Raw genomic sequence first — 20576 nt, 5'->3', positions numbered from 1 at the left:
CAGGTGTACCTTAGTCCTTAAAGTGACATCTTTGCTTTTGAACATTTTAAACAGGTCTTTTGCAGCAGATTTGCCCAATACAGTGTTGTTGCTGTGTGCTGTCGAGTTTGACTCATAGCGACCCTATAGAACAGAGTAGAACTGCCCCATACAGTTTCCAAGAAGCACCTGGTGGATTCTAACTGCTGACCTTTTGGTTAGCAGCTGTAGCTCTTACCCACTACGCCACCAGGGTTTCCACCCAATACTTCGTTTGATTTCTTAACTGCTGCTCCCATGGTCATTGACTGTGGATCCAGGAAAAATGAAATCCTTGACAACTTCAATCTTTTCTCCATTTATCATGACGTTGCTAATTGGTCCAGTTGTGAGGATTTTTGTTTTCTTTTTGTTGAGGTGTAATCCATACTGAAGGCTGTGGTCTTTGATCTTCATCAGCAAGTGCTTCAATCCCTCTTCACTTTCAGCAAGCAAGGTTGTGTCATCTGCCTACAGCAGGTTAATAAGTCTTCCTCCAATCCCGATGCCACGTTCTTCTTCATATAGTCCAGTTTCTCAGGTTATTTGCACAGCATACAGATTGAATAAGTATGGTGAAAGAATTCAACCCTGATGCACACCCTTCTTTAAACCACACTGTATCCCCTTGTTCTGTTCGAACAACTGCCTCTTGGTCTATGTACAGGTTTCTCACGAGTACTATTAAGTGTTCTGAGTTCTCATCCTTCACAATGTTATCCATAAATTATTATGATCCATAGAGTCAAATGCCTTAGCATAGTCAATAAAACACAGGTAAACATCTTTCTGGTATTCTCTGCTTTCAGCCAGGATCCATCTGACATCAGCAATCATATCCCTTGTTCCATGTCCTCTTCTGAACCTGGATTGAATTTCTGGCAGTTCCCTGTCTATGTACTGCTGGAATCATTTTTGCATTATCTTCAGCAAAATTTTATTTCTGTGTAATATTAATATTTTTTGATAATTTCCCATTCTGTTGGATCACGTTTTTGGGGGATGGGCACAAATATGGATCTCTTCCAGTCAGCAAGCCAGGTAACTGTCTTCCAAATTTCTTAGCATAGATGAGTAAGTACCTCCAGTGCTGCATCCATTGATTGAAACATCTCAATTGGTATTAATTCCTGGATCCCTGTTTTTTACCAATGCCTTCAGTGCAGCTTGGACTTCTTTCTTCAGTACCATCAGCTCTTGATCATATGCTACCTCCTGAAATGGCTGAATGTCGACCAATTCTTTTAGGTAGTGACTTTGTGTATTCCTGCCATCTTCTTTTGATGCTTCCTGCTTTAATATTTTCCCCATAGAATCCTTCAATAATGCAACTTGAGGCCTGAATTTTTCTTCAGCTTTTTCAGCTTGAGAAAAGGTAAGCGTGTTCATCCCTTTTGGTTTTCTATCTTCAAGTCTTTGCACATTTCATTATAATACTTTGTCTTCTCAGGCTGCCCTTTGAAATCTTCTGTTCGGCTCTTTTACTTCATCATTTCTTCTTTTGCTTTAGTTACTCGATGTTCAAGAGCAAGTTTTAGAGTCTTTTCTGACATCCATTTTGGTCTTTTCTTTCTTTCCTATCTTTTTAATGACCTCTTGCTTTCTTCATGTGTGATGTCCTTGATGTCATCCCACAACTCGTCTGGTCTTTGGTCATGAATGTTCAATGCATCAAATCTATTCTTGAGATGGTCTCTAAATTCAGTGGGATAAACTCAAGGTCATACTTTGGCTCTCATGGACTTGTTCTAATTTTCTTCAGCTTCAACTTGATATGAGCAATGGATGGTCTGTTCCACAGCTTGCTCCTAGCCTTGTTCTGACTGATGATGTTGAGATTTTCCATTTTCTCTTTCCACAGATGTAGTCAATTTGATTCCCGTGTATTCCTTCTGGTGAGGTTCACATGTACAGATACCGTTTATGTTGCTGAAAAAAGGCAGTGGCAATGAAGAAATTGTTCGTCTTGCAAAATTCTGTCATGCAATCTCCAGCATCATTTTTATCACCAAAGCCTTATTTTCCAACTACAAACCCTTCTTGTTTCCAACTTTTGCATTCCAATTGCCAGTAATTACCAATGCATCTTGATTGCATGTTTGACCCATTTCAGACTCCATAAGTTTGTAAAAAACACTCAATTTCTTCATCTTTGGCCTTAGTATTTGGTGCGTAAATTTGAGTAATAGTTATATTAACTGGTCTTCCTTGTAGATGTTTGGATATTATCCTATCAATGACAGCATTGTACTTCAAGATAGATCTTGAAATGTTTTTTGATGATGAACACAATGCCACTCCTCATCAATATGTCATTCCCAGCATAGTAGACCATATGATTATCTGATTCAAAATGGCCCATACCAGTCCAGTTCAGCTCATTAATGCCTAGGATATCGATGTTCATGCATTCCATTTCATTTTTGACAACTTCCAACTTTCCTAGGTTCATACTTTGTACATTCCATGTTCCAATTATTAATGGATGTTTGCAGCTGTTTCTTTTCATTTTGAGTCATGCTACAACAGCAACACACAAGCTACCACAGTATGACAAATTGACAGACACATGGTGGGTATAGTACATACAATGTGTTGTGCCTTTTATATCTTTCACTCAACAGGATGCTTTTGAGATTCATCTATACTAAGATAAATAGTTCATTTACTTTCATTGAGCCTTCCATTGTATGAAATGAATACACGTATTTAGTTCATTCTTTCATCCATTGATGGAAATTTGTTTTTTGTCCCCCCGAATATCTTAAAGTTGTTTTGATCAATTGTATTCTAATAGCAATTACAATGATCATACAATCCAGAAATTTTAAATACTTAAAGCATATGGTCACAGGGCATTTTAAAAGTTCAGTCTCAATTTATATACATAATGTTGAACCAGGGAATTATGATAAGGTGATAAATAAAAGGTCTTCAAGCATGTATTACATTAGGAGAAAATTCTATGAAGGGAGTGGAATAGAAAAGAATGAGAAATTTTCCAAATTTCCAAATGTTAGTTTGTTACACTACAGTATTTAAAGTCCATGAGATACATTTAAAGAATGTGACTTCTTTTCAAATGTCAATATTTACAATACACTAGAAATTTAATCCTTTACAACTCTTTCAAAGTTATGAAATTTTACATATCAATTTTAAACTGTGGATTTGAAAAGTAGAAAAATTTGAGGATGCTTAGAGATTGATTTTAATTGGTCTGGGGTAGGCGAGAATAAAAATGTTCTATAAAGCTCCCAGAAGATAGTGGTCTCTGTCAGTGGAGTGTTAGACAAGGACTAGAAAAAATGAAAGCTGCGTTGTTTACCATTTTCTTGGAGTGTTAGTCTTCTGGCAATTAACTACCTGCAAGGTTTATAAAAATACCAAATCAACAAGGCCTTATAGATATAGAATATCTACTATAGCACAAACATGTATGCTGATGCGTACTTCCAATGCTGAAGTGCTGTTATCTGCAAGACATCGTGCCAGCTGTTATAAGTAAATGAAATTACCTCCGCTGTAGGTAGTTCCAGGCCGGGAACACCAAACCACACAGGAGGTGTGGTGACAAATAAAATCCACAGATGAGAGTAATTCAATTATTTATTAACTGGCAATTTTCCCTGGGCTCATGTTGGTCTTTTTTTACAGCAACAGTTCTTTTTGCTTACTGTCTAAAATCTACATTTTTATTTTTCTGCTTCCTTGTTTCTTCTTCATTCTCTATTGGTGCCTTACCTTTTTTTTCATTCTTGTTTCTTTTGATTCAGTTTAGTGATGAAAGAGGGAACTAGGATTTGAGTTCTAAGCTAAATTTCACAATTTACTAACCATGTGACCTAACAAATAGTAGTCTGTAAAATAGGAGTTGCCCTGTTGTATTGAGCTGAATGATGGTCCCCAGTAGGATATGTTCCTGTCCTAATCCCCAGGGCCTGTGAATATTACCCAATATGGCAAAAGAGTATTACCTTACATGACAAAAGATGTGATTAAGGATCTGAAGTGGAGTAGTTTATCCTGCGTTATCCTTGGGCCTACATGCAATCAAGGCAGAGGAAGTTTTGAGACACATACGGAGAGAAGGGGACGTAAAGGTGGAGCAAAGAGATGTGACCACAAGCCAAGGAGTGCTGCAGAAGCTGGAAAAGGCAAGAAACTATTCTCCTCTAGTGCCTCTGCAGGGAGTGTGGCTCTGAAGGCATCTTAACTTTGAACTTCTAGCTCCAGAATTGAGAGAACTTCTGTCATCTTAAATTGCCAAGTTTGTGGTATTTTATTACAGCAGCCACAGGAAACAATGCAGCCTGTTTATCTCCCAAGACAAAGGATAAGCTAAGAAATGTGCAAGTACTTTGTAAAATGTGACCTACTGGTCACTTTCTACAAGGACCTCTAAAACCATGCAAATAGCTGCCTTTATGGATTAGTCTTCATGGAAAAGACTTCAGAGGAGCTCCTGGGATTGTGCTGTCTCAACTGTATGCCCTCCCCTTAATTCTTTTCTCCCCATATACTTTAGTATTTCTTTGGGTGGTGCTGTGGATATTGCTAATGGTAGCAGCTCCAAAGAGACTGAGTTAGAACTACCTTAACTATGTCTCTTGAATATTGCTAACAATTACTCTTCTGTTTATTCTCAGATTGTATGTTAGTACAGGACTTAGGGCAGGTTTTCTCAACAGCAGCAAGGTCAACATTTTGGACTGGATAATTCTTTGTTGTAGGGACTACCCTGCATATTGTATTATGTTTAATAGCATCCTTGAGAAAGATGCCACTATCACTACATGCCAGTAGCATCCCCCAGTAGTAACAATTAAAAATGTTTCAAGACAAATGCCAAATGCCATGAGGGGCAAAACTGCCCACCTCGCCCCACTCCCAGGTTGAGAACCACTGATTTAGAGGATGACAAGACTCCCCAGAGACTTGGTATGGTTCTACTCCTAGCAGATAACCTCACTCAGTTCTTACATGAAGACCTATCCTAGATTTAACAGAGGGGTAGGAGCTCGCTGGTTGATCATTAAATTGGTCTTTTTGATGGTTACACATCAGTGTTTTTCAAATTGTGGTCAATATTCCATTTGCAACAGAATCACTTGGGGTTCTTTTTGACTTACTGAGAGACACACAGGGATTTACATTTTACATGTTTTGCAGATGATTCTTACTCAAACTTCAGTTTGATTAAAAACTGGTTTTGATGAATCTCAGACTCCAGGCAGATGTAATTCTTCATTCTGCTCTCCTGGTTCCGGAATATGATCTGGTTCCAATTCAATCCTGCACACTTACTTCTAACTGAACACCCGATTATGGATACTACAACCCAGCGTCTGCCTATACTGACATCTTAGGTCCTATATCCACACTCACATTACTGATGTCTCACCTGTCTGTCCCCATTAATACTGACCAAGAAAAAAAGATTCGAATTAGTAGAATCAGAACTCAAAGACAGGGCAATCACTATCAACCAACAAACTAGAGAGTTTAGATGTTGTTGTTGTTGTTAGGTGCCGTCGAGTCAGTTCCGACTCATAGCAACCCTCTGCACAACAGAACGAAACACTGCCTGGTCCTGCGCCATCCTTAAAATCGTTGTTATGCTTGAGCTCATCGTTGCAGCCACTGTGTCCATCCACCTTGTTGAGGGTCTTCCTCTTTTCCGCTGACCCTGTACTCTGCCAAGCATGATGTCTTTCTCCAGGGACTGATCCCTCCTGACAACATGTCCAAAGTATGTAAGACGCAGTCTCACCATCCTTGCCTCTAAGGAGCATTCTGGCCACATTTCTTCCAAGACAGATTTGTTTGTTCTTTTGGCAGTCCATGGTATATATTCAATATTCTTCGCCAACACCACAATTCAAAGACGTCAACTCTTCTCCGGTCTTCCTTATTCATTGTCCAGCTTTCACATGCATATGATGGGATTGAAAATACCATGGCTTGGGTCAGGTGCACCTTAGTCTTCAGGGTGACATCCTTGCTCTTCAACACTTTGAAGAGGTCCTTTGCAGCAGATTTGCCCAATGCAATGTGTCTTTTGATTTCTTGACTGCTGCTTCCGTGGCTGTTGATTGTGGATTCAAGTAAAATGAAATCCTTCACAACTTCAATCTTTTCTCTATCATGATGTTGCTCACTGGTCTGGTTCTGAGGATTTTTGTTTTATGTTGAGGTGTAATCCATATTGAAGGCTGTGGTCTTTGATCTCCATTAGTAAGTGCTTTAAGTCCTCTTCACTTTCAGCAAGCAAGGTTGTGTCATCTGCATAACGCAGGTTGTTAATAAGTCTTCCTCCAATCTTGATATCCCATTCTTCTTCATATAGTCCAGCTTCTCGGATTATTTGTTCAGCATACAGATTAAATAGGTATGGTGAAAGAATACAACCCTGACGCACACATTTCCTGACTTTAAACCAATCAGTATCCCCTTGTTCTGTCCGAACAACTGCCTCTTGATTTATATAAAGGTTCCTCATGAGAACAATTAAGTGTTCTGGAATTCCCATTCTTTGCAGTGCTTTCCATAGTTTGTTATGATCCACACAGTCAAATGCCTTTGCATAATCAATAAAACACAGGTAAACATCCTTCTGGTATTCTCTGCTTTCAGCCAGGATCCATCTGACATCAGCAATGATATCCCTGGTTCCATGTCCTCTTCTGAAACTGGCCTGAATTTCTGGCAGTTCCCTGTCGATATACTGCTGCAGCCATTTTTGAATGATCTTCAGCAGAATTTTGCTTGCGTGTGATATTAATGGTATTGTTCTATAATTTCCACATTCGGTTGGATCACCTTTCTTGGGAATAGACATAAATAAGGATCTCTTTCAGTCAGTTGGCCAGCAAGCTGTCTTCCATATTTCTTGGCATAGACAAGTGAGCACCTCCAGCACTGCATCTGTTTGTTGAAACATCTCAATCGATATTCCATCAATTCCCGGAGCCTTGTTTTTTGCCAATGCCTTCAGAGCAGCTTGGACTTCTCCCTTCAGTACCATAGGTTCCTGATCATATGCCACCTCTTGAAATGGTTGAATATCGACTAATTCTTTTTGGAATAATGACTCTGTGTATTCCTTCCATCTTCTTTTGATGCTTCCTACATCGTTTAATATTTTTCCCATGGAATCCTTCACTATTGCAACTTGACGCTTGAATTTTTTCTTCAGTTCTTTCAGCTTGAGAAATGCCGAGCGTGTTCTTCCTTTTTCGTTTTCCATCTCAAACTCTTTGCACGTCATTATAATACTTTACTTTGTCTTCTCGCAAGGCCCTTTGAAATCTTCTGTTCAGTTCTTTTACTTCATCAATTCTTCCTTTTGCTTTAGCTGCTCGACACTCAACAGCAAGTTTCAGAGTCTCCTCTGACATCCATCTTGGTCTTTTCTTTCTTTCCTGTCTTTTCAGTGACCTCTTGCTTTCTTCGTGGATGATGTCCTTGATGTCATTCCACAACTTGTTGGTCTGCGGTCACTAGTGTTCAATGGGTCAAATCTATTCTTCAGATGGTCTCTAAATTCAGGTGGGATATACTCATGGTCATATTTTAGCTCTCGTGGGCTTGCTCTGATTTTCTTCAGTTTCAACTTGAACTTGCATATGAGCAATTGATAGTCTGTTCCACAGTCGGCCCCTGGCCTTGCTCTGACTGATGATATTAAGCTTTTCCATTGTCTCTTTCCACAGATGTAGTCAGTTTGATTTCTGTGTGTTCCATCCGGTGAGGTCCATGTGTAGAGTCGCCATTTATGTTGGTGAAAGAAGGTATTTGCAATGAAGAAGTCATTGGTCTTGCAAAATTCTATCATTCGATCTCCAGCATTGTTTCTATCACCAAGGCCATAGTTTCCAACTACTGATCCTTCTTCGTTTCCAACTTTTGCATTCCAATCACCAGTAATCATCAATGCATCTTGATTGCACGTTCGATCAATTTCAGACTGCAGCTGCTGATAAAAATCTCGAATTTCTCATCTTTGGCCTTAGTGGTTGGTGCATAAATTTGAATAATAGTTGTATTAACTGGTCTTCCTTGTAGGCGTATGGATATTATCCTATCACTGACAGCGTTGTACTTCAGGATAGATCTTAAAACCTTCTTTTTGACGATGAATGCAACACCATTCCTCTTCGAGTTGTCATTCCCAGCATAGTAGACTATATGATTGTCTGATTCAAAATGGCCAATACTAGTCCATTTCAGCTCACTAATGCCTAAGTTATCGATGTTTATGCTTTCCATTTCACTTTTGACGATTTCCAATTTTCCTAGATTCATGCTTCGTACATTCCAGGTTCCAATTATTAATGGATGTTTGCAGCTGTTTCTTCTCATTCTGAGTAGTGCCACATCAGCAAATGAAGGTCCCAAAAGCTTTACTTCATCCACGTCTTTAAGGTCGACTCTACTTTGAGGAGGCAGCTCTTCCCCAGTCATCTTTTGAGTGCCTCCCAACCTGGGGGTCTCATCTTCCAGCACTATATCAGACAATGTTCCGCTGCTACTCATAAGGTTTTCACTGGCTAATGCTTTTCAGAAGTAGACTGCCAGGTCCTTCTTCCTAGTCTGTCTTAGTCTGGAAGCTCGTTTGAAACCTGTCCTCCATGGGTGACCCTGTTGGTGTCTGAATACTGGTGGCATAGCTTCCAGCATCACAGCAACACACAAGCCCCCACAGTACGACAAACTGACAGACACGTGGTGGGACAGTTCAGATAAGTTTAGATAAGACAGGCAAATTGCTAGAAAGACACAAACTACTAAAACAGACTCAAGAAGATACAGAATATCTAAAAAGAGGTATAACAAGAGACTGAATTAATAATTTTAAAACTTAATTCTACCAAACATTTAAAGAAGAATTAACATCAATCTTTCACAAACTCTTCTAATAAACAAAAGAGAAAGCACTTCCCAACTCAGTCTGAGGCAGTATTACCCTGATACCAAAAGCAAAGACATTACAAAACAAGATACCTACAGATGAATAAATTTATGATATCAATGCAATAATCCTCAGAAACTGCAAACTGAATCCAGCAACATAAAAAAATAAACCATTATTAAGTGGAATTTATCCCAGAAATTCAAGGATTATTTAATATCTAAAAATAAATTGTAACAGCACATTAACAACAGAATAAAGGACAAAAACCACATGATCACCTAGATGTAAAAAAAAAGAATTTACAAGAAACAACACACTTTCGTGATAGGTGATAGATGCACTCAATGAACTGAAATAGAAGGGAAGTTTCTCAGCCCGATTAAGGGCACCTGTGAACTACCCACAGCTAACACCATCACAAAGATCTCCATTATTTCATCAGTGTACTAGGCTTGAATTTTCCAACAATTTCTTGCAACTAAAGTCAATCTTCTTAGGGCGAACTAAGGAGCTATTTTTATGGTCTGGTCAACAACAACATGGAGCTAGAGGCATGATATATGAGAGGCTGATCACCTGCCTTGCCCAGGGAGAAACCACAGCCCTACAATGGGATCTGGGGAGAGAAAGCCTTCTTCTCAACCAACCAGAGTAGAGCTTCCATCACGCTGTGGGGGTAGGAAGGTGTAGCTCACCAGTTCTGGCTGTGAATGGGGGAAAAACATTCAGAATTGAGTAGAAGGAAGGTCGTAATGTTTCAACAATTCCTCAGTGATTAATAAATTTGGACCTCACCTCCCATCACTTAACGTACCCAACATTCAATGCACCAAATTTCCAGTTAAAACCTTAGTAATTAGTATAAACAAAGCTCTCTTTTTTAATGTGCAGTTAGCATACTTATTCAATCTATATGTTGAGCAAATAATCCAAGAAGCTAGACTACAGGAAGAACTAGGCATCAGGATTGGAGGAAGACTCATTAACCTACGTTATGCAGATGACACAACCCTGTTTGCTGAAAGTGAAGAGGACTCGAAGCACTTACTGATGAATATGAGAGACTACAAGCTTCAGTATGGACTGTGCCTCAAGATAAAGAACACAAAAATCCTCAACAACTGGACCAATAATCAACATCATGGTAAATGGAGAAACGATTGAAGTTGTCAAGGTTTTCATTTTACTTGGATCTACAACCAACATCCATGGAAGCAGCAGTCAAGAAACCAAACGACACACTGCACTGGGCAAATCTGCTGCAAAGACCTCTTTAAAGTGTTGAAAAGCAAGGATGTCACTTTAAGGGCTAAGGTGCACCTGACCCAAGCCATGGTATTTTCAATCACCTCATATGCATGTGAAAGCTAGACGATGAATAAGGAAGACCAAAGAATTGACTTCTTTGAATTATGGTGTTGGGTAATACTGAATATACATTACCGTGGACTGCCATAAGAATAAACAAATCTGTCCTGGAAGAAGTACAGCCAAAATGCTCCTTCAGAAACACAGATGGTGAGACTTCATCTCACATACTTTGGACATGTTATCAGGAGGGGCCAGTCCCTGAAGAATGACATTATGCTTGGTAAAGGAGACGGTCAGCAAAAGGAGGAAGACTCTCAACAAGATGAACTGACACAGTGGCTGCAACATTGAAAGACTGTGAGGATGGTGCAGGACTGGGCAGTGTTTTGTTCTGTTGCATGTAAGGTCGCTACGAGTCAGAACCGACTATAAGGCACCTAACAACACCGTAAAATGTCACTGTCAAAATTATGTACTGCCTTCCATTCCTCCCATCTTAAGTATGACTAGGGGGAGAAAAAAGACAAAATGAGCTGCATTTTAAATAAGTTTAGTACAGGTATAAAATGATAAATCAAATATTTTCTTGTACATCACATGTATAAATCAGAGACAATTATGTAACGGTGATTTCTAAAAATATTTAGCTTACTTAAAATTCTTGTTTAGGGTCAATTTTAGATATTTAGGTCTTTAGCTAATATTTTTTAAATGAACTACAGAATGGTGTTGTATTTTATAAATTTTCCATTAAATATAATCAATTTTATAAAAAGTGATTTAATCAATTTTATAAAAAGTGATTTAATCAATTACTGTAAGTATTTTATTTGTGAACAATGTAGACTAATGATACTGATACTTGCTTTGTATAGTTTTACAAATTCAAAGTAGTAACTAAGTTCATTTTCTTTTCTTCCCAGAGGTTCAATTGAAAAAGACATATTATTGCTTTAAAATTTCAAAACACACAGTCTGTGCTAATAACATTTCCAAATTTGTCTGTGATAGCTTTGTGCTGTGAAGAGAAGGAGGGAGAGTAGCTGTGAGGGGATGAAAGGGAGAGAATATTCTTATAGTAAAGATGGGTAAAATTAAGAGAAACTAATCAATAGTATAACCTAAGCACATAAAAACTTCCTTCTGCTGCTTCAGCACACTCTGGTGAAGACAAATTTTAGGTACAGTAAATGTCAGCAAAACCAACAGAATTTTCTAGTTACTTGAAATCCACATATAGTACAGTAATTAATTTTGAAATTGAGAAATCTAAATATACACATTCAGAGCAAACAGAAAAAAAAACACCGACCTTGTAAAAAATGGCATTTATAAAAAAGGAGTTTGCCAAAAGCAACTGCAAAGTTACATGATTACAGTAGTCTAAATTTATATACAGTATCCTTTAAGTAAACATCAAAATAAACACATAATCCTCTCTCCCTTCCCAACAAATTATTTCAGAAAAAAAAAACCATTGCCACTCCAATGAACAAAAAGATAAACGTGTCTGCTCAGAACTTACCATAACCTCATCAACCGTTTTCTTTCATTTCCTCAGCATCTTCCCCACTAACACCCTCATTTAGCTCCTACAGCAACTACTTTCTTGGGTCTATTTAAGTCTAAAAAAGCTTCATATGAAAGGCCACTGGTTATTGGTGCTATTATTCTTTTAACAATTTATGTATATTGTTACAACCAGATGGCACTTGGTATATGGCAATGCCAGTCTTTCACATGTACTGAAGTTATTAAGATTTAGAATTAGATTATCCTATTCTTTAACGTATTAAAAATGATATTCTTTCAGGAACAAAGAAAACCAAATAAAATCTGATTATTATCATAGGATGGTTTTGCTCTGGCTCTTCTGTTTTACATATCTTTTTTTCCCTATATTTATCTGTAAATACTTTAGAACTTTCTGGATGCTGAACTTGCCAATGTATTTGAGAAGACTGATTTGAATGTGTTAAGTGGTTAAATTCTAAAAAAACCTCAGAGCAGAAATTTTATACCACATTTGTCCTGTAGGAGTTTATAGAACTCATTTCTCTACCTCACTCAATCAGCAATATTCATTACAGTTGCTGACTCCTATATTCTCCCTGGGTTCATCTGAAGCACACAACCCAGCAAATGATTTGAGTGATGATTTTCACTCTCCTGGGAATGGTACATAATTAGAAGCATTCTAGATGCACAGAAGAGAAGTCAATTCATTACAAACAATGGAAGCCATAGGAAACCAGGGATTCTCTCCTGGAAACCCAATTGAGAAAAACTATGACAGACACTAGCACATCTCCCACTCAGTTCCAACTACTCTGGCCTCAGACCCATGGTACCTATTTTACAAATTGCAGACTTTGTCCTATATTCAAAGATGTTTGAAAATATTGAACTTCATATATTTTAATCTTATGTTTCCACTTAAGCTAAATTTTTCTCTTCAGTCACTACCTTTGTCAAGTTCAGTGTATAACAAGTCATCTTTTGCCACTTTTTTCTTTTCTATCCACAATCAACAAAAATCTTCCAAGTGTTTCTAAAGGTCTAGAATCTACAATTTCTAGATATTTTGCATAACATACCAAATGCATACACATTGAGTTATCCTATCCCTGTGATGACAGATTAATTACTCTGCTCAAAAAGATGGCATGAATTTTGAAAACCGCTACCTGACTCTTCTAAAAGGATAAACAAATGCTAAAGACAGTAAGGTTTTTGTGATATGTGCTAGCAGGAAAATTCTTAAGATACATTTGACCGCGCCATAGCAGACAATTTGAAAGAATCTCATTCCACACTACATAGATCAACATAACTTAAAACTAAAGATTATTTTCCTTGCTAATACTAAGGAGCCAGTTTGTTTAGCTTAGTGACTTGATCTTTTGCCTTTTAGGAAAAGAGTGACAACGATTCCAAAAAAAGAACTTCTCAAAGAGTTGGAAAAAATTTCTCAACATATCGACACATGGCACATCAGTCACATTACAGCATACAATAAACCATGGGTTGGCAAATGTTTTAGGTAAAAGAGCCAGATAGAAAAACTTTAGGCTCTATGGGCTACAAAGTCTCTCTAGCAACTATGCACCTCTGTTGTTATAACACAAAAGCAGCCATAGGCAATAAGAATGAACATGGCTGTGTTCTAATAAAACTGTATTTATTTATGGACACTGAAATTTGAGTTTCATATTAATTTTCATGTATCATGAAATAGTCTTTTTTTAACCATTTAAAAATGCCACCAGTTATTAGTTCACAGGCCATGACAAGCAGGCAGTGGGCTGCATTTGTCCCACAGACATCTGGTCCATGGGCCATACTTGGTCATCCACTTATACAGGCCTTTATATGTTATGCAAGATGTTTAGAAATTACAGCTTCAAGGTCTAGAGACTTTGGAGATTTTTGTTTTCTAAATCTCTTATTTTAAAACTTATACCAGACATACTCTCTATGGATAAATATAATCACATGAGAGAAAAAAAAGAAAAAAAAATTCCCTAGTTAAAAAAAAGAACGAACCTGTAAAACAAATGTTTCACTTTAAAACATAATTTGGAGACATGTAAAATTAAACAAAGATTAAAATTTTTATTCTATGCATAATTTTATTTATGTATATAAAATAATATGCATAGATTTGGTATATAATTAGGTTTTACTTAGGAAAAAACCAATGAAGAAAAAGTTTATAATTAATTTCTCACTCCCTTTTATAAAAGTTGCAACTGAGACCAAAGATCACCTGCATGTACAGTCATCAACTCTGAATATAACATGAATTATAATTAGAATTTTCCTAGATGGGTTCTGGCTTTTTTTTTTTTTTAATACACAATTACATTATAAACACTGTGGCTTCTATAACTGAGGACAGTTTTTTTGAAAGCAAACTCCTGCTTCCCTAACATAATGAAGCAAGACAAATCTTGCCATAGCCATCATCCAGTATAAAAAAAAGTTCACAGTCTGATATACCTTGATAAAGGTAAACAATTCACTGCTGCATTTGCATGGATTATTGTGACCCTCAGTAGTTTCTAAACACAAAATAAATTTAGCATGAACTTATTTGTTTGGGTTTTCCAAAACAAGGTACTAATACAAGATGTATTACATCAGCAAAAGTCCATGAGCTTAAAGAAAAAGGAATATAAAATGTTTGCCAACTTTATCCTTTCTAATTTTACAACAGCTTCAAGTATTGAGACTTAATTGGTTTCTTGAGCCTATCCGTGATGAACATAACTCAATCTTATATTTTAACATTCCCAGTGCCATCTTTTGTTCGCTGCTTCATCTTGCGACGTATAAGATCATTTCTTCCAACTTCAATCATTTGCGCTTCCCACAATTTCATTTCATTATCATAACGAATTTTATCATCTTTAGCAAGTTGAATATATACCTGAAAAAAAGTGCAATTATTAAAATGATTTCTTTAGAGGAGAATCTTTGTAATTATATATATGCTTCCATATATATTCTAGAAATTACATTATTGCTGAACATGCATAAAGAGGGATAGGAGAAGGAATGCTCTTGTAAGATAAAAGTTAGATGAGAAAAAGTTAAGAGAGAAAGATTTGCTAAGTAATTAGTTTTAGGGCTTGGGGTGCTGAAAAGGGGCAGAGGATGGGTGTGATCGCCACTGTGTATAAAGTGAACACTAAAAGCTTATGAGTGACTGTAACTTTAGTTTAAATATAAATTTTATTTCTAGTCAAAAACTACTAAGAGAGAAAAGCCCAACTGAGCCTAAGAATACGAAAATAATTTTAAAATATTTTAACTGGTATTAGTAATATAAGGCTTTTTTCCACATGAAAGAACCCTTGTCCTAACATATTCTCTCACTGCAACTGAAGACTAAAAACTACACAACTTACTTGCTTTTGAGAACTAGACAGATTTTTCCAGTTTTCATTTACAGTCTTCATCTTTGCCTGTAAGACAACATATGTTTTAAGTAGCAGATACGGGGACTTCAAGTAGTTAGTTTTTTTTGTTTGTTTGTTTCAACAACAAAAACTCAGATAAAGAATTAAAGGAAAGTCTCATCAATTCTTAACATCTTTTTCCTCTAAAAAACTATCGAACTGTTAAAATTTACATGAATAAATTGAATGAAGTATCCTACCTTGTGATAATACATATAGAGAACAAAATATTTGCCAATTCAAAGTTTTTTCCTGTACGATTCATGATACTGATTACATTCAACCTATTGTGCAACCATCATGACTGCTTCCAAATTATTCAACCACCGTAACAGGAACTCAGTGCCCCTTAAGCAATGACTCCTCCCTTTCTGCCTCCCTCCCACCACTGGCAACCAATAATAAATCTTCGTCTCTATACATATGCCTATTTTATACAAGTGGTATCATACAATATTTGCCCATTTGTGACTGATTTATTCAGCATAATGTTTTCAAGGTTCATCCATGTTGTAGCATGTATCAGGACTTCATTTCGCTTTATCACTGAGGAACAATCCATTGAGTGTAGACATATTTTGTTTATTCATTTATCTGCTGATGGACATTTAGGTGGGTTTTCAATCACCTCATGTCCACACAAAAGTTGGGCAAAGAATAAAGAAGACTGAAGAAGAAGAGTTTTATGGTTTTAGTTCTCACATGTAGGTCCATAAGTTAGTTTTCATATATGGTATGAACTATGCGCCCAGTTTCATTCTTTTGCATGTGGAAATCCAGTTGTCCCAGCATTACTTACTAAAGAAACTATTCTTTCACCACTGAATGGACTTAGCACTCTTGTTGAAAATCAACTGACTACAGATGTGTGGGTTTATTTCTAGACTCTCAATTCTATTCCACTGGAATCCAATATAGTCATGGAATATACGTATCATCATACCAGTATCTGCCTATTTTGATTACTCTAGCTTTATAGAATGTTTTGAAACCAGGAAGTGTGAGTCCTCCTACTTTGTCCTTTTTCATTAAGATTGCTTTGGCTATAGGGTCGCTATGAGTCGGAATCAACTTGACTGCACTGGGTTTGGTTTGGTTTTGGTTTTGGCTATCTGAGGCCCCCTTGCCATTCAATATAAATTTGAAGACCAGCTTTTCCAATTTCTGCAAAGACAGCTGTTGGAATTTTAACGGGGACTGCACTGAATCTAGAATGCTTTGGGTAGTGCTGACATCTTGCAATATTAAGCCTTTCAATCCATTAACGTGGACTGTCCATTTATTTAGATCTTCTTTAATTTCTTTTAGGAATGTTCCATAGTTTCAGTGTACAAATCTTTCAACTTCCTGGTTAAATTTATTCTTAGGTATTTTACTCTTTTAGATGCTATTGTAAACGGAATTGTTTTCTTAATTTCCTTTTCAGAATGTGTGTCCTTGTACCCTGCCACTTTGCTAAAGTCATTTATTAGGTGTGAAATCTTTGGAGTTACCTCTATATCTAGGATTATGCCATCTGTGAAAAGGAAGTTTTACTTTCTTCTCCTCAATTTGAGTATCTCTTATTTCTTTTTCTTGCCTAATTGCTCCAGCTAGTATAATGCTGCGCACAGCAGTGGTGAGACCACGCATGCTTGTTTTGTTCCTGATCTTAAGAGGAAAGCTTTCAGTCTTTTTTACCCACTGAGTATGATGTTAGCTGTGGGTTTTTCGTAAGTACCCATTATCAGGCTGAGGATTATCCTGTCTATTCTTAGCTTGTTGAGTGTTTGGATTTTGTCAAATGCCTTTTCTGTGCCAACTGAGATGATCATATGGTTTATTCTATTAATGTCGTATTATGGGTTGAATTATGTCCCCCAAAAATATATGTTGCAAATCCTAATTTCTATGCCTCTGGTTATAATCCCATTTGGGAATCAGCTGTCTTTGTTGTGTTACTGAGGCAGGATTAGTGTAGAGTCAATCTCTTCTGAAATATGAGAGAGATTAGACAAGCGAGGAGAGCAGACATAGGTTAAGACAGATGCCAAGACACATGGAGATCTCCAAGGAACCAGGAAACAGGCTGAAGAGACAAGTACCTTACTCCAGAGCCAACAGAGAAAGCCTTCCCCTAGAGCTGTCACCCTGAATTCAGACTTCTAGCCTCTAAACTGTGAGAACATAAACTTGTTTGTTAAAGCCACCCACCTGCAGTGTTTCTGTAATAGCAGCATTACATAACTAAAACATGTGGTGTATTATAGTGATTAATTTTCTAGTGCCAAACCATCCTTACGTTCTTGGGATAAATCCCACTTGATCATGGTATATAATCCTTTTAATATGCCTTTGGGTTTGGTCTGCTGGTTACTTTGTGAAGGATTTTTGTGTCTGTATTCATAATGGATACTGGTCTGAATTTTCTTGCGGATTCTTTTGTCTGATTTTGGTGTGGGTAATGCTAGCCTCATGTACAAGTTAGGAAGGGTTCCCTCCTCTTCCATTTTTTGGAGCAATTAAGGATTGGAGTCATTACTTCTGTAAATGTCTGCTACCAAACATTTCAGTAAACCCCTTAAACTAAAAATATTCTCTGAAGTCTTTTTAAAACCAAACAACAGTGTAGCTTAGCTAGAAAAGAATATGTGTCTTGAGCACTGGGCTGTTTTAAGATCTATCTATGTGGGATCAAACTGACAACAGCAACTCAAAAGATGAGATAGAAAACTTAGGTGGCAGTGAGTTTATGTTAACGGAGGAGGAACAACTTGGAAAAAGAGGATGAAAATGGTTATACACCTTGAAGAATGTAATCAATGTCACTGAATTATACATGCAGAAACTATTGAATTGTTGCATGTTCTGCTGTGCATAATTTCAACCACAAAAATAAAATAAATTATAAAAACAAAAACATTTCAGTGAAGCCATCCAGTCTTTGTTGGGAGGTTTTTGATTATTGATTCGGTATCTTTACTTGTTATGGGCTGTTGAGTCTTCTTGACTCAATGTAGGAGGTTTATGTGTTCCTAGGAATTTGTCCATTTCCTCTAATTTGTTGGCATACAATTGTTCATACTATTTTCTTATGGTCCTTTCTAACTCTGTACGGTAGGTTGTAATGTCCCCACTCTCATTTCTAATTTTAGGTATTTGCACCTGCTATCTCTGTTTGTCAGTCTAGCTAAGAGTTTGTGAACTTTACTGATCTTTTCAAAACACCAATTTCTGGTCTCACTGATTCTTGTTTTTCTATCCTTTATTTCATTTTTCTCTGCTGTGGTTTTTGTTATTTCCTTCGTTCAGGGAGCTTTGGGCTTCGTTTGCTCTTCTTTTCCTAGTTCCTCAAGGTGTAAAGTCAGGTTATTGGTTTGAGATCTTCTGTCTTTTTTAATAGAAGCATTTATCACTATAAATTTTCCTCTGAACACTGCCTTCACTGTGTTCCATACGTTTTAGTATGCTGTACTTTCATTTTCATCTATCTCTAAGGTATTTTCTGATTTCCCTTTTGATTTCGTCTTTGACCTACTGGTTGTTTTAATAGTGTGTTGTTTATTTCCACATATTTGGGTATTTTTTATTAATTTCTTATAGTCAAAGAAGTTACTTTGTATAATTTGAATCTTTTTAAATTTATTGACACTTGCCTTGTGATCTAACATACTGTCCACCTTGGAGAATGATCCACGTGCACTGAACAAGGTATACTGTGCTGTTGTTATTCTACATCTGTTAGATCTAGTTGGTTCATAGCATTGTTCAAATCCTCTATTTCTTTACTGATCTTCTTTCTAAATGTTCCATCAGTGTTTATCCTTTTTGATTCATCAATATTAATATTCAGGTATAATCTATATTATGCACAGACTCATACCAAAGACTAAATGTTTTTATTTCTTCCCTATAGCTTTATTTTTTGTTCAAAATTTTGTGCCAAAAGTGTTTAGGTAAAGTCAAAAAACTAATACAACACTAAACCCCAGTTCTACTTAGCTGAACTTAATTATATGACCTGGAAAAAAATCATTTTACCTCTTTTAGGCTTGGTTCTTCATCTATACATATAAAATTAAAGAGACAAAAAGGAATTTACTTTTGCTGCCTCCTAAAACTCCACTAAAATGTCATTAAACCAAAAAAAAATTTTTTTCTTAAGGCATAAACCCACATGGAGAAAGAAAAGGAGAGAGCACTACCAACACAAAATTTTGGAAGCTGCAAAGCAGATGGAGATGCAATAACCGACTTAAATGATCCAAGAAAGCCGCCAGTGGGGAAAACCAAAAAGCAACTTGATTTATAAGGCACAATTCCCAAATAGCTCAGGAATTGGCAGCACCAGGCAACCATAAACTAGAGGTTAAAAATAGGGCTAAAAACAGGAGGGACTGATCAAATCTGTTTAAAAAGAGGCTAAATTTCCATGAAGGTGGATTCTAGGACATTTACCCTCTCAAAAGGGTAAAATAAGAGCCACAATGAGGAATCCAGGTACAGTTGAAGGTGACGGTACCATGCTAAAAATAAGGAGATAAAGTGAAAATGTATACAGTACCCCAGAAAGAAAACCAAAATAGGCTAAGACATAGAAAACTGTAAAGAGAAGAAAATCAGAGAACTAGTTCAGAAGATCTAACGCGCAAATATTAGTAGTTTTAGAAGAAATTTATATAATAATGTAATCAAAACACTGTCTCGGAACTGTAAGACAAGAGTTTCCAGATTGAAAGCTTCATCTAGTACCTAATGGATGTAAAAAGCGTCACACCAAATATACTAAGGAACACAGCTTTTAGAAAGTAGAAAAAAGAAACCAGATCACATTCAGAAGATCAAAATTCGTAATAGCTTTATACTTTTCAAAAGTAATACAAAAAGCTAGAAGAAAAAGGAGCAATGCTTTTTAAAATCACGACGGAACATGATTTCCAGCCCACCATTCTATGCCCAGTTAAATTATGAAACAAATATGAGGATAAAGACATCTCAGATATGAAAAAATTAATCTCCCACGCACCCTTACTGGGGGATATGCTACATTAGAATCAAAGTAAACCAAGAAAAACAACAACACAAGCATGACACCAGGATAGCAATGAAGAAGATCTCAAAATGTCGGATTTACACTAGGTATAGGAGCCAACAGCCAAATTTGAGCAAATCAAAGGCTCCAGATTGAAATTGACAGAATATCTAAATCACCTAAATGTATTGAATGCTGGTGAAAATGAAGAGTTTGGGGTTGAATTATTGATACATACACAGAAAACGAAGCAAGCAAAAAACCCAAGAACTTCAGGGAAAATAAGAAGTTCTATAAGAAAGGAAAAATAATCATACCATATGGCACAGCTCAGCTGTAATACGAAGTAAGCAAA

At 36.8% G+C, this 20576-nt stretch overlaps 1 protein-coding gene across 1 annotated transcript in view; it reads right to left on the bottom strand.

The window, feature by feature from the left end:
• Positions 1-871: 871 nt before the first annotated feature.
• TFAM (transcription factor A, mitochondrial) overlaps positions 872-20576 on the bottom strand; it is a 39841-nt gene continuing 20136 nt past the window's right edge. The window contains exons 6-7 of the mRNA XM_003409030.4: positions 15160-15216; positions 872-14678 (exon numbers count right to left, since the gene is read on the bottom strand). Coding sequence (XP_003409078.1) covers positions 14526-14678; positions 15160-15216 — 210 coding nt within the window. The 3' untranslated portion in view covers positions 872-14525. The remainder of the gene's footprint in view (positions 14679-15159; positions 15217-20576) is intronic.

Source organism: Loxodonta africana, chromosome 16 (genome assembly GCF_030014295.1).
Source record: "Loxodonta africana isolate mLoxAfr1 chromosome 16, mLoxAfr1.hap2, whole genome shotgun sequence".
Taxonomy (NCBI): Eukaryota; Metazoa; Chordata; class Mammalia; order Proboscidea; family Elephantidae; genus Loxodonta; species Loxodonta africana.
The sequence above is the reverse complement of the archived record's forward strand: the minus strand, read 5'-3'. Positions and strand labels throughout refer to the sequence as shown.